This window comes from Topomyia yanbarensis, chromosome 3 (genome assembly GCF_030247195.1).
Source record: "Topomyia yanbarensis strain Yona2022 chromosome 3, ASM3024719v1, whole genome shotgun sequence".
Taxonomy (NCBI): domain Eukaryota; kingdom Metazoa; phylum Arthropoda; class Insecta; order Diptera; family Culicidae; genus Topomyia; species Topomyia yanbarensis.
The window spans coordinates 292,216,915-292,228,550 of NC_080672.1; the positions used below are offsets into that span (position 1 = coordinate 292,216,915).

Here is an 11,636-nt window from a genome sequence, read left to right on the forward strand (position 1 = left end):
GTAGTTTGTCATTAAGTCATTAAGATATAAACGAATACAGTCTAGAAAGTATTGTATAGTAGAATGCTTCTAAGTGGGAAACCAAAAAAAATGCATTAGTTTAACACAAGCAATACATAAACAAAGAATCAAGCAAAACAATGTTTAAGGCCCATTAACCAACTTTGAAACATGAATCCAACAGAATAAAACATTCCATCAAAACTTATAAGTTATTGCAAATGGTTTGTCCTACTATTTATTTGGAAACCGCGCACACACACACAACGCGGTAACGCTATGACTATATTACATAGCTATATACACTGAAAATATTGTAAAGCAGTAACGATTATATTATATTTACCCGAACAAAAAAAAACATGATAAATTAAACATTTAGAGCCATAAAACAACTGAGCAAAAGCTGAGCTAAAGAAGCAAAAAAATAGTGATTATAGCCTCGATAAGCAATAAAACATATTTTTTAGAAGTCATCGGCAGAGTTTTTGATTAGAAGAAACAAAAAGAAATATCTTACGTTTACGAGAAACGTGCCAATGGTAAGTATTTAAATTGTTTTTGAACTTCTGGCATTGTGTGATTAGATGATTGCGTTATCCCAATAGATTTTGTCTTGAAATGAACAACGCTGTGCTGTTTTAGAAATTAACTAAAAATCAAATTTATGTGCAGTATTCCATTACTTACATATTTCATTTAATTTCAATGGCTCAATCCATGTGAACGGAAGTTTACAAACATAACAACTCGTTCAACCACTCAACAGACACTTCAAAATGTGTACATATGATGGTCAGGATTGATATCACTTGTTTTCTCACTAGAGTCTGGCCATTAAGCCTGTGATATCACCGCCACTTGTCCACTATCAGAAAATTAAACATCGGCGTGGGGTGTTCTTTCGTAAACTTCAAACAAAGGTACAGTTAGTACCCCTTACTTATCAAGATGTGTTCCGACAGTATCTTGTCTTGTATCTCGCGCTTTGTGTAGCAGAAAGCTACTTCTTCGCAGCGAGACGGTCGACAGCTTCGGCAAAGTCGCTGAACTTATATAAAAGTTCTATTATAAATATAATCTTGCCGCGTATTGTACTCAGTAAAGGGAGAGTCGCGACATCGATAAGAAATGACGTTCTTAAAGGTACTATGTTTCGCGTTACTCTTCGTCGAAATTTACGGCCAGGATCCGGGTTGCCCGGAACAGGAACACGCAGCCCAAACGGTTCATCTGCCTCATCCGACGGACTGTGGAAAATTTCTAACATGTTTTTGGGGACAAACGATAGTGCAGAGCTGCCCAGCCAGTCTTCACTGGAACGATCACCTGAAGACGTGTGACTGGCCAGCAAATGCTGAATGTGCTACGGCTGTGGAGGAAGCAGTGGCATCGTGTGTTTCCGGTGCGCTTCTTTCTCACGAAGATTGCAACAAGTTCTACATATGTTTAAATGGTGGTCAGCTAGAACAGCGTTGTCCTCCGGGACTGCATTTCAATGCGCAGGTTAAAGTGTGCGACTTCCCTGCAAATGCAAACTGTGGGGTAAATCCAACTACCTTAGAATCGAGTAGTAAAACACCCACAACCGACAGTTTATCAACCGACACTGAAGAAGAATCAACGACTAATGGACAATCTGGATCAGAATCGATACCCACTAGCTCAACTGAATTGTTAAGTACAGAAACGCCAACTACAGCAGAAGAGGTGACCGATTCAGAAGAGGAAGTGACGACAACCAATAGCGACGAGGCACCTGGAGAAGATTCATTTACAACATCCGATAAAACAACTACAACTGATGAGACAACCACAGCTGACGAAGCAACTACGCCAGAAGTCGAAACTACAACAGAAGAAGAAACAACTACAACAGAAGAGGAAACTACAACAGAAGAAGAAACAACTATAACAGAAGAGGCAACTACAACGGCAGAGACAACTACAATAGAATGGACAACTACAACAGAAGAAGAAACAACTACAACGGAAGAAGCCAGTACGACTGAAGAGGCTACTGCAACAGAAGAAGAAATAACTACAACAGAAGAGGCAGCTACAACAGAAGAAGTTACTACAACAGAAGAAGCTACTACAACAGAAGAAGAAACAACTACAACAGAAGAGGCAATTACGACAGAAGAGGTAACTACAACAGTAGAAGAAACAACTACAACAGAAGAGGCAACTACAACAGAAGAAGAAATAACTATAACAGAAGAGGCAAATACAACAGAGGAGGCAACTACGACTGAAGAAGAAACAACTACAACAGAAGAAGCAACTACAGCAGAAGAAACAACTACAATAGAATGGACAACTACAACAGAAGAAGAAACAACTACAACGGAAGAAGCCAGTACGACTGAAGAGGCTACTGCAACAGAAGAAGAAATAACTACAACAGAAGAGGCAGCTACAACAGAAGAAGTTACTACAACAGAAGAAGAAACAACTACAACAGAAGAGGCAACTACGACAGAAGAGGTAACTACAACAGTAGAAGAAACAACTACAACAGAAGAGACAACTACAGCAGAAGAAGAAATAACTATAACGGAAGAGGCAAATACAACAGAGGAGGCAACAACGACTAAAGAAGAAACAACTACAACAGAAGAAGCAACTACAGCAGAAGATACAACTACAATAGAATGGACAACTACAACAGAAGAAGAAACAACTACAACGGAAGAAGCAACTTCGACAGAAGAGGTTACTACAACAGAAGAAGAATCAACAACAACAGAAGAGGCTACTACAACAGAAGAAGAAACAACTACAACAGAAGAGGCAGCTACAATAGAAGAAGTTACTACAACAGAAGAAGAAACAACTACAACAGAAGAGGCAACTACGACAGAAGAAATAACTACAACAGTAGAAGAAACAACTACATCAGACGAGACAACTACAACAGAAGAAGAAACAACTATAACAGAAGAGTCAAATACAACAGAAAAAGCAACTACAACTGATGAAGAAACAACTACAACAGAAGAGGCAACTACAACAGAAGAGACAACTACAATAGAGTGGATAACTACAACAGAAGAAGAAACAACTACAACGGAAGAGGCAATTTCGACAGAGGAGGTTACTACAACAGAAGAAGAATCAACAACAACAGAAGAGGCAACTATAGCAGAAGAGACAACTACAATAGAATGGACAACTACAACAGAAGAAGAAACAACTACAACGGAAGAGGCACCTACGACTGAAGAGGCTACTACAACAGAAGAAGAAACAACTACAACAGAAGAGGCAACTACAACAGAAGAAGAAACATCTATAACAGAAGAGGCAAATACAACAGGGGAGGCAACTACAACTGAAGAAGAAACAACTATAACAGAAGAGGTAAATACAACAGAAGAAGAAACAACTAAAACAGAAGAGACAACTACAATAGAATGGAAAACTACAACAGAAGAAGAAATAACTACAACAGAAGAAGAAACAACTACAACAGAAGAGGCAACTACGACAGAAGAGGTAACTACAACAGTAGAAGAAACAACTACAACAGAAGAGGCAATTACAACAGAAGAAGAAACAACTATAACAGAAGAGGTAAATACAACAGAGGAGGTAACTACAACTGAAGAAGAAACAACTTTAACAGAAGAGGCTACTACAACAGAAGAGACAAATACAATAGAATGGACAACAACAACAGAAGAAGATTCAACTACAACGGAAGAAACAACTACGACAGAAGATGTGACTACAACAGAACAAGAAACAACTACAACAGAAGACGCTACTACAACAGAAGAAGAAACAACTGCAACAGAAGAGACTACTACAACAGAAGAAGAAACAACTATACCAGAAGAGGCAACTACAACAGAAGAAGCGACTATGACAGAACAGACAACTACAACATTAGAAACAACTACAACTGAAGAAGGAGCAACTGCGACAGATGAAGCAAATACAACAGAGGAGGCAACTACAGCAGAAGAAGAAACAACTACAACAGAAGAGGCAACTACAACAGAAGATGCAACTACAACAGAAGAAGAAACAGCTACAACGGAAGAGGCGGATACCGCAGAGGAGGCAGTTACAACTGAAAATGAAACAACTACAACAGAAGAGGCAACTACAGCAGAAGAGACAACTACAATAGGATGGACAACTACAACAGAAGAAGAAACAACTACAACGGAAGAAACAACTACAACAGAAGATGCAACTACGACAGAAGAGACAACTACAACCGTAAACGCTACTACAACTGCAGAGGCAATACTTGTAGTATAAATATAGAACAGAAGAAGACATAGCAACAACATCTGCTAAATCTACAAGTATCGAACCGTACACTACAACAACTGAAATAATTCATAAGGGTCAACTAGAAGAAGCAAGCTCTGATGAATCGATCTCTAACAGAAATGATTGGACAAAGTGTTACTGTTACATTTCAATAGTAATCGCATGATTCTATTTTGCAATCGCTGTTACCTCAATATTCGAGTTTAATAATTTTTGGTATGGGTTTGACGAGTTGATAAAGTATATCAATGTCTGGCGCTATTTTAAATTCCGGGGATGACGGGTAGATGACGGAATTCGATGCCTGATGCCATTTCAAACTGCAAAAGGGCAATTTGCGGTTGAACTAAAATGAATTAGACGATTAAATAGCGGACAGCGATGTGTAACCGATGTTTCATCTCAATTTCGACCAACCTTCACTCATAAACAAGGCAAAGTACGATCATCTGAATAAACAATTTAAACGCCTTCCAGCTATCCAGCAGTGTGCTGGGAAAAAATCATGGCGTTGAAGAAATAGGAAGCAGAAAATGTTATTAAATTTCATATAAATTAAATAAAAAAAGCAAATGATGCAATAGTCAATGCAATTGTTTATATATTGGATATTGTAGATATCTTACTTCCAGAGTACTAAAAAAGAAATACTAAATAATAAATTCATTATTTATTTTTATTCAAAGGGAAAAGAAAAACTACGTGCTCGCTTACGTAATTAGAAATGTGCATAACAGCAATGGAAAGATTTGCAATTCTCGATTCACAACAACAAAGCTTTTTTTGCCTCTGACGCCTTACTTATTGAAGATAAAACCGAAATATATTTGAAAAAAAAGTTGGAAAGTTATGTTCTCTCCAAACCATCATTTTTACAAATTCAGTAGAAAAATGATAACAAAGATAAATTTTACCTAATTGGCCATTCGAACAATGTACGAATTTTGTCCAATTTGTGAGTTAATAGTATAACATCGTTTTTTGATTTGTTTCCAAAGGAACATCTTGATTTTTTTTCCTAATTTGTAGATTTTAAAATTAAAATACTGTGAAGAAACGAGAAGCCAATATGCTTTGATCGACAGCAGCAGCTTGAGACAATAACCTCGTCGCTTGTTTGGTGTATATACTGTATATCTTATTTTAATGGAATAATGGATGCAATAAATTTACGTTATGCAACCAAGTCGAAACGACTTTTTCATAAAATCTAGTATACAAAAAAAACCCTTCGTTTCGAAATGAGGAATGTCACGCCCGATCTCGTGTAAACTACTGTTTGAATGAGAACTCGAAAGATGGTGTTAAAATCGTCAAAATTAGGGCATTGAATGTGACAGTCTTTGGTATAATATTAAAATACTTAATCAGCAGCAACTTAAAACAATTGCTTAGTGAGATGCCCATGTTTTATATCGGAATACTCCTCTTCTTCACTTCTGTTTGGCTTGTTTGTAAAACGAAGCTGGATAATTAGCTTATTCAAGAAGAAAAATCGAATTATCTTAGCTCTAGGCGAAAACCAACGTTGAAACTCTTACCGAAAGTCGATTTCTCGAAATACTCTACAATATATTAGATTATATGTGCTTTGCATATATTTTATTTTAACAAAACAATCGCTACAAATTACATACACCCTGCTCTTACACGAGAAATAAAAAAAAAAAAAATACATCAATCCTAACCAAAACATACCATCTATCAAAATTGTATTGTCAATATTCCAGCTCGAGTGGGATACGCTACAGATTATTATACGCTATGTACGCGAACCGAGATCGAACGCATTCACCAAACAACGCGGACCGAGTTGAGCACACGTTGTTTGAATATGAATGGGGCTGGTGATAATTTTCCGTCGAAAAGAACCGCAAAACTCATGCTGCGAGTAAAGATTCGAAAAGCACAAATATGATCCCGACATGCATCATTCATATCCGCCTCTCAGATGCAATGTTCATAATAATTTTATTTATCCACCGCACAGATTTATCCCAACGGCACGTGCGAAATGTTCCATTTTCCATCGGGATGATATTTGGGGAGTAAAAAAGCGTATCAACTCGACATAGGTAAATGGGGTTAAAACAAACCTGCAAGTACAAAAAAATTTAGTAAGTAAGAGATTTTAACGGAATCGTTAGTCTTTAATATAGGTATAGCATCAGCCCGATGGGAAAGGGGGAGCACAACTTCTCGGCGAAATATACCTTAGAGATTGTTTTGGAAATTGGAATTTCCAATTTAGAAAACGTTTTCTTGGCATAAGTTTAGAGAGGCGAGAAATCTGGTTAATCCTACAGTTCACGAAATCAAATATTTCGCTAGAAAGAATTATCAATTTATTACATCTTGTTCTTAAAATGATGTTTTCGAACGATTATTCTTCCTATGAATAGTATCTTGAACCATCCTCATTTTCTATTACAAAATCTTTAAGCAATAATCTTTCGAAAGCAGTGTAATGATCCCATCCCTGGTTCTGGATATATAGATCGGTTCCTGATGATCAGAGAGATCCAATTCCACCTATTTTTTTAACTGAACCGGTGATGTATTCATATGGCCAGACTAATGAGAATCGCTGGGTTAATAGTACCCAGGTAATGGCTTGAAATGACAACGAATCGACGCAATTTATTTCGATTTTACTGAGTGGTATTACAACGCAGGATGTAACATTGCTGTACTGAAGCGTAAACCACTAGAGATTATCTAGTTATTGACCGGTTGATAACTTTACCCTAAAGCGAACCATCTTCACTAGAGTTAATATAACACACTCAATCTTATATAAAATTACTTAAGGTGTTCCTCAAGGAAGCCACTAAGAACCACTAATATTTGTTTTCTACGTCAACTATATTGGTTCAATGTGTTACAATGTACTAAATAAAAAGTTACAATTCCGAAAGTTTTGCAAAAACAAGTAATCACGTAATGCCTTTCTACGATAACATTTTCCCTGGAGCCGCAAGTGAGCATTACAATATTCCAATATTTCAAAGAGAAACTTACAATTAATGGGAATCTTGCATACTCAAATTACCAGGGCGTGTAGAGGTTTTGTTCAGGGTGATGGAGTCTTTTCTGTGTCGTTTAGCAACGCATTAAAAAAAATTCATGCGATTATACTGGCATGCAGTGGTGGGTCTACCGGAGAATCATAGGCTCCTATACAGAAAAAATGACAGCCCTATCAGTTAGTTTACGGCAGAAATGGCGAAAGCAGTGAAGCAACTACGTTCGATAGTTTGTTATTGCCGCTGGCTTTACCCCGGAGTCCGTCATCGTGACGCACTTTGTGTTAGCTGGATACATCCAAGTGCCCATAAATAAGATCCTGGCGCTCCTGGACGAAGGTAAGAGCAACGAGCAAATGAAGCGGAAGACGGAAAACAATGTGCTGAAATCCTTCCATGCCTTGGGCCGGGAGGTCGGTGCGACCAGCCGGCGATCAACCGAAGAATGATGTCGTGTTCTGGCCAAATCTGACTTCGGCGCATTACGTGAAACGGTTGCAGGAGGAGTTCAGCAGAAGATATCTCAATCTTTAAATTTTTAGAGTGGAAGTCTCTAGTAATAGTCAGTAGTTCTTCTTCAACTGATTCGAATAAATTACAGAGTTTCATTCAAAGAAAATGATGAAGCATCACATCACAGAGATAATTACTGCATACAGTATTTCAATTTAACCCTCCGGGATTCGCACCAAATTTTGTAACACGAGCACTCGCGCGTTGTACTTTGTACAACACAGATAATCTTTAGAATAACTCGTGATCCGTATCATTTGGAGCACTACTTTCTTCTGCAAACTTGAGCAGTAGATAATGGCGTTTCGGATAGACAACTGAATATGACGGAATTCTACTGCAATGCGGTGCTAGTGAGCATTAATTTTTTCGATCTACTGTATCAAAAGTGTCTGATTTTTGAGCAGATGTTTCTCTGGTGATCAAAACCTACGAGATGGTATGCGAAATAGTTAGATATTCTGCCACTAAGTGGCGCTAGTGACCATGCCATTTTGGGTCTACTGTATCTCTAATTCCTGATTTGTTAGTTGCACAAGAGATAAAAACCTACGAAGTGATTAGTCCAGGTGTTTGCGTTTCGACTTCGTCTCTGCAGAACCACGGCACTTAACCAATGCACCGGGCTGACGCTCAGACCAAAATTGGAAACACTACTTGCGAACATACTAAACGACTTCTACCTTACGATATCCCGTAGGTGAAGAGGTACTGTTTGCTGATGAGACCTACTGAAATCGAACCTTGTTTTCAGCTAAGCAGGCGAAACAGAACGTCTTCACCAACGGGACATCATAAGGTAGAAGTCGTTTAGTGTGTTCACAAGTAGTTTTTTCTAATTTTGGACTTAGCGTCAGCCCGGTGCATTGGTCAAGTGCCGTGGTTCTGAAGAGACGAAGTCGAAACGCAAACACCTGGACTAACTATAGTTAGGTATTGTGCCCTTCATGCATAAAGACGGTTTTAAACCAATCTTCTCCTTCGGGAGTAATATAGCACCAACGAAATGATACACTGAATAGTTTAGGATTCTGCCACTAGGTAGCGCTAGTGAAAATGCACATTCATGATTTCTGAATCTCAAAATTGCAACTATTTAGAAGTGCAGTGTATTTGCCAGAGTTGTTGATTCAAGAATTTTTAAATATCACCGCGAACCGGATCCTTCTTGACAATTTCCATTAACTACGTAGTCCTAGTATCCTAACTACATCCAAAGCGCCGTATGAAAATATTTTGGGATATTTTATTCAATACAGATAAAATTGTTTTATTCGATAGTCTTTAACCCATTTCCCACGAGAGTCGAACGAAAAAAACATGTGTTTTTCTCAGGATTTCTATGATTACAACAAGATTAGTATCATTTAAATTGAAAATGTCATCAAGTTGAGTTAACGCAAACTTCAGGTGAAGTCACAGAACTAGTAAAAGAAGCAAGACGCCTGCTCATGCAAAGAAGAGTTGAATCTATTTTCCGCATCTACAAATCGTCTGCCTGATCAGAAGACTTAAAGCAAATTTCGACAGTCACTTTGTTCGGACATACTTTGCAACGGTAAACTTGGATTTCACACTGATACATTCCTATCCATGGAGATAAACTTGACGTTGGTTTCGTTCTCCATCACGGCGGAACACGATTTGATTAGCAAACACCTTGTAAACGTAATCTTGAATACGTAGCATTTTCAAGCACCTCAAAGTATTTACTCAAAGTACTCTTGAATATTCATTTTTGTAACTACACTGATAAAAAATAACAGAAATTTAACACCATTTTCAAGTGCACTTGCAATCCACATAACATTTATGTAAAAAACATATAGTGCATAACCATATGTAAAACAATTGATTTTGCCGATTCTTCTACCCATTAAATCTATAGGTAAAACTAATCGATATTCACGTGTAATTCATTTGGAAATCTCAGTCTATACCATTGATTTGATGTTTATGTGACTTTCACATAATGTTCGCAAGAATTCCACTTGAAAATCACATTGTCCACACACTATATTCAAATGGTAAACGTATCCTTTTCATGTTTTTACAATTGAATCAATTCAAGTGTTTTCCACATGATGTTACCGTGTCTAGTTTTTTCAGTGTAGAGAAAATTGTAACTTGTAAATTAATAATAATAATCAAATTCGTCGATGCACTATAGCCTAAAGATAGCATATTTTCAGGATTTTTGGTGTCTACTGTCTTAGTTTTGGAACTGTTTTCACTAAGAACTTTCCATAATTACATTCAGTTTCCAGTAACTATTCCAAGCTATCAGAATTAATGCATGTATGCATTATTGATTTTTAAAGGCCCTCCCGAAACAAAATCCTGACTACGGACCTATGTTTAGTTATGTTTATGTTTATTACCTTCACCAACAGGCCCCTTGGCCCCAATGGTGGTTGCTTAAACTAATTACATTTTAAATCGACACAAATTCGGTTGATGGTTCGTCCTGGAGAAGGAGTTAAATTAGCGGCGGCAGCGACTTGTTGTGGTGGCAGGCGCTCGTTGAAAAAAACGCTTGAAAATTTGTCGGAGAACAGTTGGCAAATTTCCTTAGTGTCGGTACCTAAAACTCCATAAAACGACATACAAGATGGCAAACCGGATTCTTTTCGCTGCTCGTTAACATACTTCCAGAACGACTTGGGCTTGGATTTCAGTTGACGGTCGATGTTTCGCTGGTGTCTAAAAAAGGCGTGTCTACTTTGTTGTTTGTATTCGTGGTTGAGTTGGAAGTAGTGATTTCGTAATGCAAGTGTCTTATGCTTCGAGATTTTTTTAAATGCAGCTCGTTTGGCAGATTTTAAACGTCTAAGGACGGTTGATTGCCAGGGAGGGTGTTCATCGGTACTAATTGTTCGTTTTGGTACATGGCGGTCGATAAGGTAGTTAAGAATTGAGTTCTACAAGATGACGACACGAATGAACTCATGGTGAATAAAGTTCATGTTTGACAATTCTCGGTGGTTTGTTTACCTTGTCAGTTGCGTGAGTGCGAGTGCAACGGGTGCTCATCCATTACATTCGAGCTCACGTAACTTCCATGTAAACAAACCACCGAGAATTATCAAACGAAGTTCATTCGGCTCACTTTGTGGGGTTACGTCGGTTGGTGTAAAACCTAATACTAGAAAACGTCATCGCTGCTTCGTTCGCGTCGTCATTGTTAATATTTTCGTCCCAGTTTATATCCAACAGCGTGCTAATGATGCTGTCGTAGTCAGCGTTTTTAAAATCGTAGACGATAGAGCTTGAGACGTCTTCAAAATTCACTCCTAGGTTACCAGCGAATACAAGATGTAGTGGGGGATGATGACGCACCTGCTTGACTAAAGGAGTCAGTGCAGTGCAGCAGTACGGAGCGCAGTCCCGGACACTTACAAAGCAGAGGTCCAATGTACGTCCATTCTCGTTGGTGACATTATTATTTTGCCGAAGAGTTGCGCTGCTGTAGTTGTCCAAAATACAACTGGCATTGTTAATAAGCGCAGATTTTTCGATATCCAATCGTAGAAAACCATTACTTGCTTGGCACCACGTCAAGCCAGGTAAGTTGAAGTCGCCCAGTATAACGATATCATCAGACGGGGCGGCGATCGAGGCGATAAAAGAAACGGAGGAAAGATGTACATCGATCAGGCTGGAATCACGAATTCTGTCAGGTGGAAAATACACAACACACAGGAACAGATTGCGATCGGCAAGTTTCACTGATATCCACACTTGATCGGAGCTCGCCCACCGGTCATCGTTGATCACTCGGGCTTTTAGACCACGGCGAACGGCGAT

At 38.4% G+C, this 11,636-nt stretch overlaps 1 protein-coding gene across 2 annotated transcripts; it reads left to right on the forward strand.

Moving 5' to 3' along the window:
* Positions 1 to 963: 963 nt before the first annotated feature.
* On the forward strand, positions 964 to 4,878 carry LOC131690995 (mucin-2-like). 2 transcript variants are annotated; one of them, XM_058977116.1, is made up of 2 exons: positions 964 to 3,231; positions 3,271 to 4,878. In XM_058977116.1, exons 1-2 carry the CDS (start codon positions 1,132 to 1,134, stop codon positions 4,273 to 4,275), a joined length of 3,105 nt encoding a protein of 1,034 aa, XP_058833099.1. In that variant the 5' UTR covers positions 964 to 1,131; the 3' UTR covers positions 4,276 to 4,878. The 2 variants fall into 2 exon arrangements, with proteins under 2 accessions (XP_058833099.1, XP_058833098.1); XM_058977115.1 differs by having other exon boundaries at positions 965 to 4,878.
* The last annotated feature ends 6,758 nt before the right edge of the window (positions 4,879 to 11,636 follow it).